This window comes from Barbus barbus, assembly GCF_936440315.1.
Source record: "Barbus barbus genome assembly, chromosome: 12".
NCBI lineage: Eukaryota > Metazoa > Chordata > Actinopteri > Cypriniformes > Cyprinidae > Barbus > Barbus barbus.
This window is the reverse complement of record NC_136740.1, coordinates 17,896,350-17,917,043: the sequence shown is the minus strand read 5'-3', so window position 1 is coordinate 17,917,043 and position 20,694 is coordinate 17,896,350. Positions and strand designations below refer to the sequence as shown.

At 36.1% G+C, this 20,694-nt stretch overlaps 2 protein-coding genes across 3 annotated transcripts in view; one reads left to right on the top strand and one right to left on the bottom strand.

Moving 5' to 3' along the window:
- Positions 1-608: 608 nt before the first annotated feature.
- LOC306877687 (epithelial splicing regulatory protein 1-like) lies at positions 609-16,007 on the top strand. Of its 2 annotated transcripts, none has more exons than XM_079429598.1 (15): positions 609-999; positions 1,502-1,630; positions 1,923-2,036; positions 2,143-2,257; positions 2,843-2,941; positions 3,035-3,089; positions 3,986-4,096; positions 4,220-4,352; positions 4,578-4,620; positions 5,257-5,558; positions 6,713-6,946; positions 8,473-8,659; positions 10,950-11,157; positions 12,284-12,455; positions 14,596-16,007. In XM_079429598.1, exons 1-15 carry the CDS (start codon positions 868-870, stop codon positions 14,701-14,703), a joined length of 2,142 nt encoding a protein of 713 aa, XP_079285724.1. In that variant the 5' UTR covers positions 609-867; the 3' UTR covers positions 14,704-16,007. The 2 variants fall into 2 exon arrangements, with proteins under 2 accessions (XP_079285724.1, XP_079285723.1); XM_079429597.1 differs by having other exon boundaries at positions 8,473-8,671.
- The window catches only part of LOC306877695 (band 4.1-like protein 4B), a 27,921-nt gene continuing 23,164 nt past the window's right edge, over positions 15,938-20,694 (bottom strand). The window contains exons 18-23 of the mRNA XM_079429606.1: positions 20,528-20,611; positions 19,438-19,502; positions 19,232-19,327; positions 19,037-19,160; positions 17,866-17,960; positions 15,938-17,329 (exon numbers count right to left, since the gene is read on the bottom strand). Coding sequence (XP_079285732.1) covers positions 17,266-17,329; positions 17,866-17,960; positions 19,037-19,160; positions 19,232-19,327; positions 19,438-19,502; positions 20,528-20,611 — 528 coding nt within the window. The 3' untranslated portion in view covers positions 15,938-17,265. The remainder of the gene's footprint in view (positions 17,330-17,865; positions 17,961-19,036; positions 19,161-19,231; positions 19,328-19,437; positions 19,503-20,527; positions 20,612-20,694) is intronic.

Below are 20,694 nucleotides of genomic sequence, written 5' to 3'. Positions count from 1 at the left end.
ATGTCAAAAGCAAACCAACGCCCTTGGATAATGGACACCTTAAGTGAACAATTATCACAATAATTATCACAAAAGAAGGAAGTCTCATTTAACACAAAACAGTTTTGCTTTTGTTGCATTTAATGACTTAACCTAATTCTCAGGGGGGAAAAAACAGTGTGTGAAGGCCAGTTATGTGGCATCTTTCTCTTTTTCAGTGCCTGTGATGGACACTCACGGCGTGTTTACTCGTGCTTTATAACAGGCGAAACATTGACTTATAACATGGTTATATAGTGGTTCAGATCAATGTAAATCTAGGGATTTGTTTGGTTAGGCTAATATAGTTTAGTTCGTAGGATACAATATTTAAACTACAGTGAAAAGCCTTGTGTCATTTTTTACACATTAGGTCCTGTTCGCGTTTGATGGCAGGTGAGCAGGTGTTAATGCTGGCTTATTTGATTAGTAGACTGTGTAAACGTGTAATAAACAGATCCTGAATTCCCTCACATTATGTAGCACGAGCGCGTTTTCGGCGTGCCATGCCACGTCCTTGTTTCTCAGCAGCAGTAGGAGGGCTTTCTTTTGGGCAGGTATCTATTACCTGTGTCACGTGGGCGGTGGCCAGGTAGGGCGCACACAAAACCAGCGCGATCCAAGCAGCCATTGCGGAGCAGAGCCAAGGGTTTCGGACTTGTTTGCATCGATTCTTACGCAATTAAAAGGCCACGGGACACATCGAGGCGAGTCCGAACCCGGCACTGATCTGTCCGTAGGTGTGGGGTCACTGGGCTCTTTGCTTCTCTGTCACCTGGAGTTGATCTCTAGGGTTTTGCTTTTGCTATCGGGGTGGTGTGACAATACTTTTTTTTCCCCTTTTTAAAAATGACGGTTAATCCAGATTATCTGGTGCTTTTATTCACCACCACATCTGGCGCAAGTGGGGACCAATTGGGATCAGATGAGAAGGAAATTGTACAGTTGGTTTGGCAGGTTGTGGATTTAGCGACTAAAAAGGTAATTTCATATTTCCCCATGATGGTGTGTATGCGGGTTATGCTTTGGTGTGTGTGTGTGTGTGCGTGCGTTGGTGTGTGTGTAGTAGGTTAATTCTGGTGGAGGTTACAGAGAGTAAGTCTTCATTAATATGACATATTTTGGGGAAAAAAATATTACTAAGTAAAAGGACAAATAGTAAAATGTATTTATTTATTCACTTTCATCTATCTATCTATCTATCTATCTATCTATCTATCTATCTATCTATCTATCTATCTATCTATCTATCTGTGTGTATATGTGTGTTTGTGTAATTAATTCTGTTGAAGGTGTGAGAGAGAAATAATTTATCATTTATATAGAGCAGATATTTAAACAAAAAGTCCAAAGTCAACTTTAAGCTCTATCAATCTAAATCCAAATCTATTCCCCTGCTATTTATCAATTCATCCATCCATTAATTGATTTGCCTATGTAAATCTATGTTGGAAGTGAGCATTCCTCTGCTTTCCGCATTTAGGCTGGTCAGGTAAACGAATTGCTAGTCAAACCGGATCACATTGAGCTTTCTGAGGAGTGTCTGGAGGTGAGTGGACTCACCGAGGAGACCTTGACAGAAGCTGAACCGCTTGAGGAGGCCATCGAACAGGTGATCATTCTCATACAATCTGTTCTGACAGGCTGGTATTTATCTTTTTTAGAACTTTCAGTTCAATATACATAAGGATGTTTGCATATGAGAGTGGATCCTTTCAAAGGACTTTCTTTTCTAACTCTCTTTGAGGGAGGGTCTGTCTATACACCATTTAGTTGCATATCTTTACACACTATTAAACATTATTTAACAGCTTGTGGATTGATATTTGCACAAGCAGTCTTGTGGGTATGTATTAAATGGCACATAAAAGTGGCGTTTACTCAGAGTGTCCATGTGTGTGCAGTTGAATCAGAGGTTATGTGCAGAAGTGGACGCAGGTGCAGGAAAAACCTTCTACCTCTGTACGGATGGACAGCTGCACATTCGTCAAGTCCTCCATCCCGAGGCTTCCAGCAAGGTATCAAACTCTAAATACTGCAAGTGAGGAGGCAATATTTATTTAGAAGCTAATAATTTATAAGTGCAGATGTGTTTTCTTGACCGCTTGCTTTCATGATTTCCAGAATATTTTGTTACCCGAGTGTTTCTTCTCATTCTTTGACCTGCAAAAAGAGTTCAAGAATAAATTCCCATCAGAAGGGGAGTTGAAAGACTCGAATCTTCAGGACATGGCTGACTGTATCCTTAAAAAAGGTCATGACATCATTTTGTGTGTTTTTTTTGTAAGACTTAAATGGATGAGAATAGATTATTGCACATGTTAGTAGATAATTCTCTGACAACCAGTGTGAGGAAGTTGCATTTGAGTGTGTATGAGAGCGAAAGATAGGCAACAGGGTGTTGGCTGCAGGATCCCAAGGTTTTGAAATGCAAATAGACTCACAATAGTGTGGTCTCAATTGAGCCAGCAAGAGAAAGCCAAGAGTGTTTAGCCAACAAGCTTAACCTGCCACACCTGCGCTGTAACGTCTTAATACACACACACAAACACACACACACACACACACACACACACACACTCAGAATCAAACATACAATGCAATAGCACAGCCCTCTGCACAGTAAGAAAGGTTAATCGAAAGTCATTCTCTCCCTCCATGTTTCTATTGTGCCTTTATGGAAGACTGCTGTGTTTCAACTGTCCTTGTGCGTTCATAAACCCTGTCCTAGTTGTTCCTTGCATCTTTACTGTGTCATTAAATGGAAATTATCACCAGTAACACTAAACACAGATGCTGTATTCCTTGACTGCATTGCGATCAGACCTAAATGTGGTTGTAGATTCTTCTCTTCATGCGTTCACTGCTCACAAAGTTCAGCAGATGTCAGAAATTGTTTTAGCACTTATCTCGGAGCCTGTCTGTAAGTCATTATAACTTACATATTATTGTCTGAACACATGAATTTAATATTCAGAAGTGTTTTTGTGAACCTGCTTTATTCGTCTTCATATAGGCCACCAGTTCTCCGTCCCAGAAAAAGTGAATGACAAGTTTGAGACTGGCACTTGGTAAGAGCTGTTTCTTATTTAAACTAAACTAACAAACAAATGTCTGCAACTGTGTTCAAAATTATTATTTTTTGCTAAGTTCCACATTAATATTAATGTCCAGTCTCACCTTAGCAACTATTGCCATCCACCACACTATAAGAGTACCTGCATTTGGAAATATCAAAAGAAAACCTGGAAATATAAAGGAAATTGTGTTTCTTTAAGGTCTGGAAAAGACAGTGAAATTAATAAAATCATAGAAAATCATGGGATTTTGTATAATGATTATACATTTTTTCAGTTACTCATTAAAATATTACTGTTTGTGACTCTAATTTCTATAAAATGAAACAAATGACTATAAAATGGAAATGGAAGATGTCATGTGTGCTAAGTTTAAACGTTTACATGAAATGTTGTTGTGCTGCCACACTTATAATAGTGATGCTATAATTCAAAGAGGATATTAGTATTACTGAGTATTTTAATATAACATTTTTTTTTTCTTTTTCCTAATATTTTAATAAATACAGAGTTCATGCTGTGAATTAAATTGTCTTAATCAGTAATGAACATGTATTAACTATTTCTGGTAAATGAATATTACAGTAGTTTTATTTATCTGTTGAGATATTGAAGTTTTTATTTTCATTCAGAAGTATTTATCTAAAGAAAAACATCTGGTAAAATGCTGTACAGTGTCACACATAATTCTAGCCAGTGCACGTTTACTGGAAATCATGCAGGTCACCGAAATCTCTTGTTGAATCCTATGAGAATTTCTGTAAAGCTTAAAATAGTAGTAACCAAGGATGTGGAGCTTAACAAAGGGTCACTTGATATTAATTGTTGCCTTGATACTAGTATAAGCTGGTGCGGCACATTGTTTAAATTGCATGTATGTATGTGTATAGCAGTAAGATGGAGAGGGTGAATGATAACACAGTGATCAGAGCACGGGGTCTTCCATGGCAGTCCTCGGACCAGGACATCGCCCGATTCTTCAGGGGTCTCAACATCGCCAAGTATGCACACATAACCTACAAACCACCAACAGGCAGCACTTATTAATAAATGATCATCATTCAGTCTGTGCACAATGCCAGTGTTTCTAATGAATGACTGCATGTGTGTGTCTGTGTGTGTAGAGGAGGTGCTGCGTTGTGTCTGAATGCTCAGGGCAGGAGGAACGGAGAGGCACTAGTGCGGTTTGTGAGTGAAGAGCACAGGGATTTGGCACTGCAGAGACATAAGCATCACATGGGCACCAGATACATTGAGGTACACACACATTCTTAAAGCTATTATATCACGTCTAGTGTAACACTAGGTATAGTGATATATAAATATATCATATGAATATCATTTTCAATCTGTTTTGGTACATGAAGTTACATTTAGTGCCCTGATGAACTAAAGTCCGGTTACTATAACCTTTTTTTAAATTATTGTAGTGGAATTGTATGTAAATTCTAAATTATTTACATACATTATTTTGTATTGCAGGTTTACAAGGCAACAGGTGAAGACTTTCTAAAGATTGCAGGAGGTAAAAACACTTTTTTTTGCACTTGAGTTTGCATGCATGTGATATTTGGGGTTGTATATGGATAGGGTTTGGAACTGAGAACCGGTTCTTATTCTTATTCAGAACTGGTTCCATAATTAATTAAATTCCATGAATAATCTATTCTTATTCAGAACTGGCTCCATTAAAAAAATGGAGCAGTGTGGCCAGTGTAGATTCCCAAACTTAATTATTTGTATGAGCCGGTTCTTTGAATCTAAAAATGTAATGTGCAAACAATGTAGTCTGACTCCTACAGAGTGAGAACTGATTTACATTTATTTATTATTGAAGTCATCTCATCATTTGGCAATGAAATCAAAATTATTTTTCCAAATATTTATGCCTTAAAAAAACTACAGGAAGTAAAGTAACTGGAATCATTCACAAGAATTGGAACAGGAACTAACTTTCTTACTTTCCCATCCCTATATGTGAACAATCTTTGCACATTCTTGTCTTACTAGTTATTATATGAATGCAGTTGTAATATAAACTGTCTATATCATCTGATTTCCTGAGTTTGTGTTGTGTCAGGGTTATTTGCATTGGTTTGAGTACGTTTTGTGTATTTTAGCTTCATATTGAGTGGCTCATGTGTCAATGTCTAACTGACAGGCACCTCTAATGAAGTGGCCAAATTTCTGTCGAGGGAGAATCAGGTTATCATACGCATGCGTGGACTTCCATTCACCGCCACCGCAGAGCAGGTGCTGCAGTTCTTCTCCCCGGCGTGTCCTGTGACAGACGGCAGCGAAGGCATTCTGTTTGTACGTTTTCCCGATGGCAGGCCCACTGGGGACGCGTTCGTCCTGTTCTCCTGCGAGGAGCATGCTCAGAACGCACTCAAAAAACACAAGGACATCCTGGGCAAGAGGTACATAGAGCTGTTCAAGAGCACTACGGCTGAGGTGCAACAGGTGAGAGCAGCACTTCCTATTTGATTTGAAATCATCGGTTGTGTGGTGTGTATTTTAGATGGTTTAGACAGATTCAGTAGGGCAAGTAAAACGTGAGGTGTTTGGGTGTGTAAATGTGTGTACAAGCATGTACTCTATCTGAACGACCCGGCTCGCTGAACAAACAATCAGCTCGGCAATCTGTAAAAGATTAGCTTTTCAAAGCTGCCATAAAATCTCTCTTCTAGTCTTCCTGTTCTGCAATGCAAAACCTTTAACATTTCATTGTTACTAATTTTGTAGAATTACTTGGAATTCCTCTGTTTTAATATTTAGCTGTCGTCATATATATCAAACCAAAGCTACTCAACCATAGCAGGAGGTTAAACTCACTTTAACCCTTTTAACAGTTCTAATAACAGTATGTTCAACTGATTTTTAATTGTTTTATTTTTACTTTTAACATAAGTGCATAATCATAAGACTACAACAATGAACGTAATATGCATAATAAATATATATATTTTTATTTTTAGTTTAGTTTTTATGCCTGTATTATATAAACGCAGAGATGTTTTGCTATTAGAGTGGTTGCAGATTTATTTTCATCTTAGTTTTTTGAATGCAAAATATGCATTAATTAATGAATTTTCTTTCTTTTTTTTACCTATAACTAATTATAGGAAAAATATGAACACTGGTAGAATAAAATAAAATCGGTCAAACTAATTTTCTGTCTGTCTAAACCAAAGTACAGATATATTGGACCAGTCAGTGAGAAGAGTTAATTATAAGTAGAATGGGTAATTACATTAAACAATCAAATATAAAGAAACAAAGAAAGGAACCTAAAAAAATCTGCTGTGGGTTTTTAATGCTAACCCTTAAGTGACAGTTTGACTTGCTCAAACAGGAAGTGCATGGATTCATAGACCTGATCTGGTAAAGTTCCAACAACAATAAAACCGACACAGAATGGGCAAGTTGTCTCCATATATAAGGGCATTTAAGGATACAGACACACCAAACGTGTGTTTGCGTGGTGACAAACAGTATCAGTACCTGCAGGTAGAGCACAGTCCATCCGTCATCTCCACACCTGGAGCTATAAAAAGGCAGAAGTCTTTTTGATGATGTGCACTGCCAGTCATATAACTCCAGCATTTGTGTGTCAGGTACTGAACAGATACTCATCGGCCCCATTGATTTCCGTGGCCCCGTCCCCCATCCTGTCTGTTGTGCCACCCCCCACATTCATGTCCCCAACGGCAGCAGTGACAGGTGTGCGGGACTGCGTGAGATTGAGGGGTCTGCCATACGATGCCACCATCCAGGACATATTGGTTTTCTTGGGGGAATACACTGCTGACATCAAGCCACATGGAGTGCATATGGTGCTTAACCAGCAGGTAAGGATCTCAAGACCCACTTACATACATATGAACTGTAATATTCATATGAAGTTCATCCAGTAACAAAATAAACACACCTATGCAGTTCAGAATGTGTTCTGTCAGGGAGTTTTCCCCCTTTGGCTCAACTGCTCCATAAATAAGGGTGATTAATCACAGCTTCTGTCAGGACTTGTGTTTCTTCATTCCTTTACAATGTGTTTCTGTCATGCCTTGGTCCTTACAAAATCTCAAAGCATGCTAAAGAGAACTGTACTTGAGAATAGGACTATACAAACGTTTTCACACAAACCAAGTTTTTTTTAAGTTGGCTTGCTTGCTTGTATATTTTCAGCTAGATATAAAGAATTAATTTAATGATTCTGATTCCTCTTAACGGTTCCATTAAAGATTCAAAAGTTGTGTTGATATGATTTTTTTTTTTTTTTTTTTAAGAATTCTCTTATACTCACCAAGGCTGCATTTATTTGATCAACAATACAGTAAAAACAGCAATATTTTGAAATACTGTTACAATTTTAAAAAATTACTTTTCTATTTTAATATATTTTGAAACATTCTTTTTTCATGTGACTGCAAAGTGATCATTTTAGTATGCTGATTTGGTGCTCAAGTAACATTTCTTATGATTATCAATTTCGTAAAACAGGTATGCTGCTTAATAATTTTTTTTTGTGGAAACAATGATACATTTTTCAGGATTTTTTGATGAATAGAAAATTTAAAGGGACAGCATTTTTTAATATAGCATATGTAAAAATGTAAAAGTCTTTACTGTCTTTTTTTGAACACATACTTATTGAATAAAGTATTAATTTATTAAATAATCCTACTCTACTAACCCCAAACATTTGAATGGTAATGTAGTACTTTTTAAAGAACTAAATATTTTGGGAGAAAAAGTAATTGTGATTGTAATGATGATTTGTTTTTTAATTATGCAAAAGGTCTTTTTACAGATTTTCTTTTTATGCAATCCAATAATTATATTAAATGAACTAGGCTATATATTAAACAACAACACTGAACAACCACTAACAACAACATTTAATTCATTTATTTTTATAACTTAACACTTAACTACACATTGTCATATGAACAACTAGTCAGTAACTACACTGATTGTAGTTGTATAGCTGTATGAATTTCTGTTGTTTAATCAAAATAAACATTGTTTATTCAGGTATTGAACTGTAGAACAACTGGACTGTTTCGCATTGTATGCTTTTGATTTAAAGAACACATAAGACTCATTTGTTTGGGGAGCTGAACTATAGCGGTTGCACCATTTTTGCATTCATTAAAAAGAACTGGCTCATAAGAGTCTGTAATTATTCTGAAATTAAACTACATAGTTCACAGTGTCTGTTTGCACTATATTGAATAAGCAGTGCAGAAAACATCAGTATTTTAGTACAGGGTTCAAGTATTTTTTGAAAAATGAATTTAAAATAAGAAGAATTGTAAAATTTTTTGTTTAAAGTGAGTTTATGAATTCAGCATTTGTTTGTGTGTTTGATCAGGGTCGTCCATCGGGTGATGCTTTTATCCAGATGAGTTCAGCTGACCGGGCGTTCCTGGCGGCCCAGCACTGCCACAAGCGCAGCATGAAGGAACGTTACGTGGAGGTGTTTGCTTGCTCCGCTCAGGAGATGAACATCGTGCTGATGGGGGGGACGCTCAACAGGAGCGGCCTCTCGCCGCCACCATGTAAGTTACGACGTAAGTGCCGCTGGGCTCTGGGGCTGCTTCTCTCAGCTGTGTGTGCGGGTAGGTGGCGCTTCACGCCTTCCTGTTTTTCCCCTTTCTCTCATTCATTCACTTATTCATTCATGGTGGGTGTCCTGTCCATTTTCCTGCCCAGGCAGGAATGGGCATCAGGAGCAGTAGGAATTTGGGTGGGTGAATTTTATTTTTTTTATTCAATTCAGATCTGAGTTTGTCAGATGCTTTTCCACAGCGGGGGAATGGAGGTCTTTGATTTGGGGTGATTTAGTGCAATCTTTCTAAATCTAAATGTGCACAAAATTTTAATCCACATTATAAATGTCACCATATGCACTTTGGTGTGTCGTGGAAAGGTACTTTCTGTTTGATTTAGTGTAGATTTCTTTCTCTCTTTGGTTGTAGATTGTCAGCTCCGTAACTTTGCTATCCTAACAACCAACAGCGGCACACGTAAAAGCCTCGGCACGCCACAGGTTCAGTCCGGTTAAAGGCATCTTTATGCCTGTGGCTGTGTACTGATATGTGTTGAAGGGTGGAGGAACATACTTGACTTGTAGCTGAATTATAATGGCAATTATTGACAGTTTTGTGTTATGTTCTGCTGCATGCTTCGAGTGTGAGATAAAGTTTGGGATAGATATTTTAATAGAAATACATTTATTCTCCTAAACTGTACAGTGAGCGAAACATTTCAACAGATTTAATATAATGAGACACATAACATACACATGATAGATGAGATTTGTAATTGTAACTGCAGCGTTAACTATGAGAGATGCTCAAATTGGCTGCAAGACAACTCATTTATACACGGGTTCACAATGTGACAAGTTTGTGACAAGACAGGCTTTTGAGATGGCTACTGCTTGTGGCTACACCATATAGTGTTCATTGTTTGTTTGATGGGATGACTGCATGAGCCTCTGATGACAAACAATGAACAGGACTTGAAAGGGGTTTAAAGGTGTAAAGCCCTCATTGTAACTGGAATAGGTTCAAGCCAGGACCACACCCTTTATTTTTTTGGCAAAAATACCTTGACTAATCGCTAGTATTTATTTTATTAGTGATTATGTAAATTTAATATTTCATCATGTCACATTCATTCATTTTAGTCCACTTTATTCTCACTAAAATGGTATACACAAAGTTGTGTGCCATCTTAGTGAGAATAAAATAAAAAAATATACAAATATATGAAATTATTAAAAAAATATATAGCCTATATTATTTTGATTAATTTTATTCTCACTAAAATAGCATTAAGCTGTGGTTCTCAACCTTTTTTGACCCTGCTGTTCAACACAAAATTTGAAAGCCCACCCCCTGCTCTATATAGGACACAATATTTCCAGTATTTCTGCTGTAATTATGACAAAGCTTGTTTTTAAACTCTAGTTAACAGAAACTGAGAGTATTAATATATTAAATTTCTCAACCTTAAATTAACTTTACTTTTTTTTTTAATCTTAAAGGGATGGTTCACCCAAAAATGAGAGTTCTGTCATTAAATACTCGACCTCATGTTATTTCAAACCTGTAAGAACTTCGTTCAGCTTTGGAACACAAATTAGGATATTTTGGATGAAATTCGAAAGCTTTCTGAGCCTCCATAGACAGCAATGTAACTGAAATGTTCCCAGGCCCAGAAACCTAGTAAGGACATCATTAAAATAGTCCATGTTACATCAGTGCTTCAACATTGCTCTATATGGAGGGTCAGAAAGCTCTCGGATTTCATCAAAAATATCTTAATTTGTGTTCCGAAGATGAACGAAAGTCTTTTCATTTTTCATTTCATTCAATTTTCATTTTTTGGGAGAACTATCCCTTTAAGTCATCCTGCGGCCCCCTGGTTGAGAACCACTGGCATAAATAATTAGCCAAATCAAATCAGTTCAGTTTATCATTATTCAACTTTTCCAGCTCCAATGTGACAAATCTATAGTTATATAGTTTACACACTATAGTTGGATTTCAACAATTTATTTATTTATTTTTTTGTCTAAAAGCTTTGTTAATGCATTTTTAATTTCTTGCGTGTTGCTTTTTCTTAGCATATTTTCATCAGCCGTATGTTTTATAAATTTTTTTTTAAAATGAATCGCCATTGTGCATTTTTTTTAATCTCCATTATCAATGACAGAATTAAAAAAACACTTTTGTCATTGACAAGATTAACACTACAATCACATCTAGTTGCCAAAACTGGAAGCTTCAAGGTTGTTTTTTCACTCAATAATTCCTCAATATCCCACATCCCCCATTTCAGGTTTGTCCCCTCCATCATATGCATTTCCTCACGGGACAGCTATTCTTCCTTCTGGAGCGGTTCTTCCTCCGGGAGCAATGCTACCTGTGGACCCAGCAGCTATCTACCCCTCCCAGTTCCTATTGAGTCCCCGACCCCTGGCACCAACGACAGCCTTCTACCCTTCCAGTAACCCACTGTACATGAACTACACCACCTATTATCCCAGGTAAGAGTTATATTAACGTTGTTTTTCAGTCCAAGATAAGCCATGCACATACACAGATGCAGTGTAAGATCAATAGTTACCTGCAGTTTCATTCACAGAAGATGATGAATGGATAATTGAATACCATTTATCCTTGAGTTAATGACGTGTCTAATACTCTAGTGTACATATTAATCCAAGTCAGTATCCAAAACTTAGGTAGATTACTGAGGAAGGAAGGTATCATAGATGCATAAATGGTTCCAAATAATATGCCATAATGCTGTGTGTGTGAAATTATACAAATGGCATCTGAAGGAGTGGTTGAAAGGAAAAATTTTTTATTAATGAATATCCATTGGAATTTATAATTGCAGTTCTATCAAGAAATAAGCACTGTAGTCACGTAGTTATATCTAAAGTTCACTTGAATTTATTACAGATCATTAATTGTGATGCCTTGGAAACCTGCCTGAACCAGTTTCTTTAAGAGGAACCTTTTATGTTTTGGACACAGTCAATATGTCACTCTTACATGATGTCAGAATACTCACCGGTAGCTGTCTTATGTTCACTGAGATGTTTCACAAAATGTGAATATTTACAAACAACCTTTGTGTATTCGGTTGTGTTTGAGGGTGTTTTGTGGGCTTTTTTGAAGAGCTGCTCAAATGAAGCTCTAAAAGCTGAACATAATGACTTTGTCTCTAAGAAGGACTTGGCACAACCAGGACTGGGTGTGTTTACAAGGGTAACGCACTATACAGTGAGTGTGTCACACCCAGGTCGTTTAACACAGCATTAATGTGCATTTTAGCTCACTTCATAGTGGAAGAACTGGTTCAGGTACTGATTGTCTGTGTGAGATTATAGATCTTCTCTAGGGTTTTTGTAGCCTTCCTAAAGCTAGATAATCATATTTCTGTCCTTAAGAGTAATCTATCACTCCAACACAATGATGTTTGATTGGGGCGGGACTTTTTGTTCAACCAATGGAAGAAAAAGAGATTTAAAAAAAATATATAAAATATAAATATTTCATATTTAATATAAGAGCTGTATAAAATACATATATATGAATAATTTGACTTAGTATAATAAGTTGACTAGTATTTCATAAATTTGATCCATGTCTGTTCTCATACAGCCCACCTGGCTCCCCCCCTAACATCAGCTACTTCCCTACTGGCCACACCCCTTCAGCAGGCTCAGTCCTCTCAGCCCCACCCACAGCACTAATACGAATGCAAGGCCACGCCCCTTCCCACGCTTATAATTGCGGGGTTAAAGAAATCCTCAGCATGGTACATGGATATCAGGTGAGTTTAAAATACACCCACAGCTGTATTATAATATCAATGTGAGTTCAGGAAGGTACAGGAATTTCTTTCATGCCTTTTCTCCAATTATTTTAGTTGACTTCCTACCAAATAGCAAGTAACTAAATTATTTACAGTTCACTTCTGGCCTCTGCAGAATTTAAATGTATTACTATCCAGCTGCACAATGTTATTGAGTGCCACTGATCCAAATGCAAGTCCTAGTTTGTTCCACATCAGAAACACAGTGTGTGTGTGGGTTTATAGGCAGGGCAGGGCTGGATTGTAGGGAACATTAAGGTGTGTCTTTTGCCCTGCAGTGCTCAGCATTGAAGATTTAGATGCTTTAGTGGGTTTGAGTAACAGGACCGCATAGTTGCATTGTCACACCCCCTCGATGAGCTAAACAGGTTCCTCTGGTCTAAATTCCCTCACAGCCACACACACCAAGCCAAGGTGCGGTGCATTGGCCTGCTCTAACTTGACTACTGGTTTTCCGTTCCATTGCAATAGGATTCTAATGTTAGTACCCTAGATCAGGCAAAATAAATATTCATGCATAAATAATAATACACACAGTGAACACTTCTATATTGCACAAACCTACTATACTGTATATATATTCAAATAAATCTCATTATTTATATAAATCATACATTCTTTATAATTGAATTTATATATTATAAAGCAATCATATTATAATTATTTTAAAATACATTAAAACAAATATAAATGTATATGGGTAAAAGACGAGACGTCCCATTTTGGTGTCTGCATCAAGTTAGATGTACAAAAGTGATTTTATATATATAGAAAGTAGTGCTGTCAAATGATTAATCGCGATTAATCGCATCCAAAATAAAAGTTTTTGTTTACATAATATGTGTGTATACTGTGTATATTTATTATGTATATATAAAAACACTCACATGCATGTATATATTTAAGAAAAATATGTTACGTTTATATATTAAATATATATAAGATATAAATTATGAATACATGTAAATACACGTAAATATTTTAAAAATATATGCTGTATGTATGTGTATTCCTATATACATAATAAATATACACACACATATATTATGTAAACAAAAACTTTTATTTTGGATGCGATTAATCGTTTGACAGCACTAATAGAAAGCATATTTAATGCAAGTTAAAGTGTCTACTTTAATGTTTCAAATAACTTTTGTGAAAAATAATGTGATATAATGTTTCATCGTTCAACGTAACAACATGCCTGATAAGATTTTTTGGTATATGAACTATTGTTACACTGAATGACATTTTAGTATGTGTGTTTTGTAAATCATAGTAAAAAAGTATGATAGGCATCATTTTTTATTCAGAAAACATGAAATTAAACAGGACACATTTTAATGTACAGGGAAAAAATGTATATTTTATATATATTTACTCGATAACTGTAATACATTTGATATTTATTTCCAATAAGGGAAGGAGACCCTCTGTATTTAGAAGAAACTAGGGTGTGTCAGTTTCTTCTTAACATTCCTGCTTCGAGTTAAGGGTGTGAAGGGTTTCACCCAAAGTATCTAAGTGTGTTCAAAATATAGTTTACTATATTAAAACAGTAATTATTGCTATAGTATGTACTTGATAGTATTACACATTATATTTATTTGATTATTTATTTAGTCATTTAGCAGACGCTTTTATCCAAAGCAACTTACAAATGAGGACATAAGAAGCAATCAAAACCAACAAAAGAGCAACAACGTGCAAGTGCGATTACAAGTCTTGGTTAGCCTAATGCAGTACAGATAAATATTATTATTTTTTATTAATTTTATTTTTTTATTTCAAATAAAAAGACATATAGATAAAATAAAATACATTATACAGAATATAACACTAAATATTTAACACCACAGGAGTGAAACGTTCTATTAGGCTGCCTAATGGGCTATCAAGCCCATTCTAAAAACAGCTGTGACTCCTGCCATGCACACCCACAATGTGCGTGTTTCCCATGCAGGCTGTACATTCGCCTCAGGCGGTTTGCTAGTTAGTCAGTAGGAGGGCTGTCACTCATTTGAGGTGGGACTTGTTATAAATAATGAGGCATAAGCATGTTTCTTGAGCAAATGTAATTTCTTTCTGTCTCCTTTAGCCCGGCAACAGCGCTTTGGTAGCTCTCCCTTCTATGCTGTCGGCCAAGCAGCCTATTGGAGACCAGACTATAGGAGGCGGAGCCTATCTTGACTTGCAGTTGCTTTAAGCCAATCTATTGACGAGGCCACACCCCTGTGGTGGATTCTACAAACCCCTCAATACAAAGCAGTTTATGCCATTTAAACGTGTTACAATATACACGTTTTAAACAGTAGTATGCTATTTATATAAAAATTTAAAAAAGAATTATATGTATTTTGACATTTAATGTATATTGTACATTGTTTTTTATGCGTTAGAGCTAATATTCTACTCATACGGTTTGTTGCAAGAGTTTGTATGTTTGTGTCTATGCACATGCAGTGATGTTCACTCAGGAAATAGCTTCTCGAACCAGGGTCTAAACATTAAACCTGCCGAATCTGAGGCAGACTTTCACTGATACCATAAATTTAAGCCAAAGGACCAGAAAAAAAGTGTGTGTGTGTGTGTGTGTGTGTATGTGTCAGTGCCTCCCTGTTGATGTGACTCTACCGTGAGTATATGTAAATACGTAGAGACATTCTCAAGCCTCTCTTTGTTTTTTCTTTGAAGGTTTTAATTTGCATGAAGTTCATAGAGCTAGCTGTTCTAACTTGTTTACAAGATTCGCCAAACTCTTACAGTGTAGTTCGTGGATAGATGCAACGTGTAGTTCTTCTAAATAATTTCGTCAAAAATAGCTCAGAACCAGAATCAGGAACAACTTTTGTGCTTAATATCTGTGTACCTGTGTCATGCCTAAGAATAATATGTATTGTCTGTACCAATCAATGTACAAATTTCTATAGCTAAATGTGCTTGTTGATGTGTGCATGTGTAGCAGATGTAACCCACTAATGAATGTGTGTGTGTTTAGCCAAAAAAGTCAATGCATGTGTGTTTATTTACTGCACTCAGAGAGTGTTTCGGGCCTGCTGTAATGCACACAGATGTATTTTCACCCATTGTCTGTGTATTAAGGAAAGTGTTTGTGTGCATCTGCTGGAATGTGAACAGGTTCTTTTGTTACCTGCAGCTGTATACCATCTGTGCCCTCCTGTTTGTTTATGCCAATGTGCCTCGTTTATTATACTCTGTGCTTTTTTTAAATACTAGGAGTAATTTGCATGTTTAGGCTTTTATGAGCAGTAGGAGTAAAGTGTATGACCGTGAAATAGTCAGTGTGATTTATTTGTACTAGTACCCTCACATGCCAACAGGCAGTAGTTAAGCAAAGCACTACTCTTTCATGTTACCGAACTGTTACCATCATATTTGTAATTCGTAAACTTATGTAGAAAAGAGAAATCAAGAATTTGGCTGTTTGGAGAAAGTATTATTTTATTTTGATATTTTATAATAACTTAAAATAAAGGAAATTTAACTACATTTCTGAGGGATTGACTGACTGACTCACTATGTGCGTATTTACATTTCCACACCTAAAAAAGTGAGACGTGATTGAGCTACATTAAATATTTTATTTCAGTAAGTGTGGTCATATCAAAATATTAACATTGGAGTTGCTCTCCCTTATGATAATCAAGTTGTAAACAAGAAAATAAAAAGTTTACATTTCATTTTGCTGCTCCTGATCTTCTTCTCAAAAGAAATCCTATATGAAATGCATATTTAATGCCCTCTAGCGGGCAATATAAGCATCAAAACATCATCTCTTTTCAACGCGCTTCCGGAAATGTCTTTGTTTTTATATTACAAGAGAGATTTAGGAGGTTGTTGTATAAAACTGCAGTTTCATATGAAAATGTATATAGGGATAGCAGTAAAATCTTTCACAAAATATATATTAGAAACCTTTAACTTTGCAAGACATTTATGCACAATCCACACTATATGCACACTGTCTAAAAATGATATGCAGTACAACACGTTTTAAACAGTAGTATGCTAAATACATACGACCCCATTATGCTTTCAGGTCAAGTGGTGCTAATAACTTCAGAAATAAAATCGTATTTTATTCCAGTTTTAAAGATGTTTTCAAAATTTTTCGAAATGTGTAAACGTCATTTAAGCTATTCAGTTACGTAATGAATAAAAACAGATGTTCAAGTTCACAAGTCACATTTGAAACAGAAGAACACATTGCATTGTGGGATATAGTCTCCAAGGCAGTGTGCTCTGCTGTATACTACACATTTCGGAAGGTCAAACTGGTATTTTGCATACTGTGCACAGTATTCATACTGCATACTACATAAATAGTATAAGCAATATAGTAGTATTCTATTCTGAACATAATCAAATATAGTAGGTCTATACATTGACAGCTTTAAGCAAAGTCTGACTTGTTTAAATAAAGTCTGCCCCCTAAACTTCAGGAAACCATAGACAGATTATGAAACATTGGGAAAAATAAGTATAAAGAATTATTAAAAGTTAATCAGTCAGATCATACAGCGCCAGTGCCATGCTATAAACAGAGTAAGCAAACAAACAGAGAAATGTTGCTGTTACTGCTTTAAACACTGCTGTGTGGTATTGGCATAATGCTAAAACAGCTCTTATAGCTTAGAGGTTTGTTTAGGTTCATATACTTTGTAACAGTGAAAGTAGTGCATTGAGTTAAGGGCTGTTTTGTCTGTGTAGGTTTTGTGGTCTGTCAGCAGTTGTGCTGCATGTTGTCTCAGAGTTCTGTCATTAACAGAGCCCTCAGCAGTTTCTCTCTCTCCATCCGCAGGTCTTCAGAGCTTCACACGTCAGAAGACAGACGGATGAAAAGAAAGAAGAATGGGAACAATCAGAGAAAAAACATTAAGAACCATGTCAACCGATGGAAAGAAAAATGGACAAACACGCATAACAAAAGAAAGATATGAATAATCACAGAGAGGCAGGCAGAAATATAGTAGGAGAATATATCTACTTATATTTTAATGGAATTATTCAAGATTTTGGAAAGGGCCTGACTGACACTTTTATGTGTATTTGGTATTCCCTACATTATGTGGACCAAATGTCCCCAAGGATAGTAATACCAGTAATTTTTGACCTTGTGGGAACATTTTTTTTAGTCCCCATGAGGAAAACAGGTTATAGGAAAACAGGTTATACAGCCTAATACGGAAATAAGTTTTTTGAAAATCTAAAAAATGCGTTGTTTTCTGTGAGGTGTAGGGTTAGGGTAAAGGGATGGAAAATACAGTTTGTTCAGTATAAAAATCATTATGTCTATTGGAAATCCCATAACACATGGAAACCAGTGTCTTTGGGGATAATATGTTACCTTTCTGTATGTGTAGCATATGGCAGCAGGTGAGGTACAGGACTTGGAAAGAACAGTGGAGAGTTGTCATGCTCTAAACGTGATGTATCCTTCTGCTATAGAGAAGAAAAAGCTAAATCAAAGGTTTATATATTATCACATAGCATCTCCAGAGATTAAACTGAGATTTTAGTGGTGGGGGAACTTGTTTGCACAAATTTGTAATAAACCAAACAAAACTGTTATTGCATATGAGCAGATTTATATAGGAAACAATGGTTGCATTTTATTTTGTGATTCAACTAAAGCATACATTGTTTATCTTATTTATACAGTATACCGTATGCATAGGCCTATAGGCCTACACCTTATTCATTAACCGTTAGATCAGTAACTAGAACAAAGTGTCGTAAACAAAGTAGTAAATCTATTTTAAAAGTAATGCAAACAGCATAATGATTATTTTTATACTGCTGAAAAAACTGGAAGTGGCTGACACCAGGCTACAACTGGCTAAAGAGGAATGCATAAATGCTAAAGGTAACCAACTTAAAGCGTTTTTTCACCTAGTTTCACTTTTTAAATCGAGACGGATTTAGTCAACTGGACTAGAACACACATTAATGTATTGACAAACAAACTGACAATATGTTTCCCTCTTTATATTTCATAATTTAACAAAACACATATACAAATGTTTAACGTTACTACACTTATCGTGTTTGGAATCGGATCCCTTTTAAGATTAATACTGTCATTAACTCAAAGGTACAGTTCAACGACAACAAAAAAAGAACTTACTGCATTTCCTCTGAGGAACACAAAATATGATTTTGAAAAATGCCTGGTTCAACTTTTATGTGTGTGTGTTCAGTAACGGTAACGTTACAAGAAAGAAAGTCAACCATATTTGGAACAAGTGAATCAAGTGAATGATTACAGTATTTTCATTTTGAGTAGGCTATACTATCCTTTAGGTGCGCTCATAAATTTTTTTCTTCATTATACTGTATTTTCTCCTGTCTCCCTTGGATATTTGTTATTGGATATTTTCTCTTGTGGAATAAATTAATCAAGGAAGACTGTGAATATAGCCTTTCTACAATGGCTTCAGAAACTGAAAACTTTTTGGTAAAAAAAAAAAAAACCTTTTGATTGCATCTCGAAGGAGTGGGCATATAGTAAATCTTACCGGTGGGTATATGGGTGGTTGGACCTGTTTGTCCAAGGAGCTGATTGAGGAGGATTTTCCCATACTGCACTGGGAAGAGATGGCTGCAAGTGCCTCAGGGAGGTCATCTTCATCACTATGGTTACTATAGGACAAATAAAATATATCAAGAGAGGCCATATTTTTAAATCTAAAATCGTCCACCTATTGACTCACAAGCTAAACTGTCTGACGAGGCGTTTGCGCCGATCCACTCTGGGCTTCTCTATATTCAGACTGCTTGAGCCTGAATCCTGTGAGGAGCTGGGATACCTGAGATAGGAGTCTGAAGTCAGTGAATATAACACATGGAGACAAAGACGCTTGATGCTAGAAAACCATTTGAGACATGTACCAACTTCCAAAGTTGGTGCTGTCCTCACCTGTCAGTTTGGTCTCCACTTGAAGAGTTCCCCTTTGAGGTTCCACTATCACTTTGGGTGGTGCGCTACAATATGAGAGAGCAGAGCACAAGCTATGCATCATTTCACTGCTGCTGTCACATGCCCTTATTCTGCAACCTTAATATTTGTGCTTTATAAACTGTTATAATTATCCTGTGTATAGTTGTACAGTATTTTACATTTTTTTCCCAAAATCCAGCTAAAAAGCTAGGTGGCTTTATGTAGTTCCTAGCTGGTCTTTAAGTTATACAGTTTTATAAATAAAGGTTCTCTATTGGCATCAGTGGTTCCATGAGGAACATTTAATGTCCATGGAATCTTTCCATTGCACAAAAGGTTCTTTAAAGTGCAAAAAGATCCTTTAGATTTTGTTAAATTTTTCTTCACACTAAAATGGTTCTTTTATGAACTGTTCACTGAAAGGTTCTTTGGAAAAACAAAGAAATGGTTCTTCTATGGCATCACTGAAAAATAATCCCTTTGGAACCTTTATTTTGGTTATGCCTGAGGTCAACCTGGTAGATTTTGTTCAACCTCAGGTTTGGTAGACCACGTTAGATTTGGTAAAGAGACCTAATCAACCTAGTTAAGCATTAAAGTCGGCATTAGATGAAAATGTACCTACCTATCTCTATTTACCTATTTTATAAATGCATGTTATAGATATTATTGCGAACGATTCATCCATGTATGGGTTTCATTTAAAAAAAACAAACTCTTTAATGTTTAATAAAAATTTCATCACTTGATCTTCCAGTGAAAACAACTTCTCAAGTCATTTAGTCTTCTATTCCCCTTTCTTACAATTGACAAAGCTTGCATTCAGATCTGCCTCCATCCAGTTAATAGAATCAAGTCCCTGCAGTACTTTTTGTATTATTATTACAGTCAGATATACATTATTTGTTAGAAAAGATGTTGCTACTTCCATTTCATCACAACTTTAAACTCTGGAATGACCTGTTTTGTCAGTCACTTTAGATGCAGATATATAAATAGATAAATTAAGTTTGCATCAGCTTTTATGAACAGTGTCATGTTCATGCAGTCTGTCAGTGTGAGCAGTTACTTTAGAGATGTTGCTCTTCAGCTGTTCCTGTAAAACCGCAGGGGAGGAAGGAAGACTTTTCTCAGAAAGTGGTTTTCCCTCTGCCTGTAGTTACAGAAGGAATTGAATTATTATTCATATGGCATAAAACAGCCATACAAATATTTTCTGTTTGTTCCAGGTGGCTG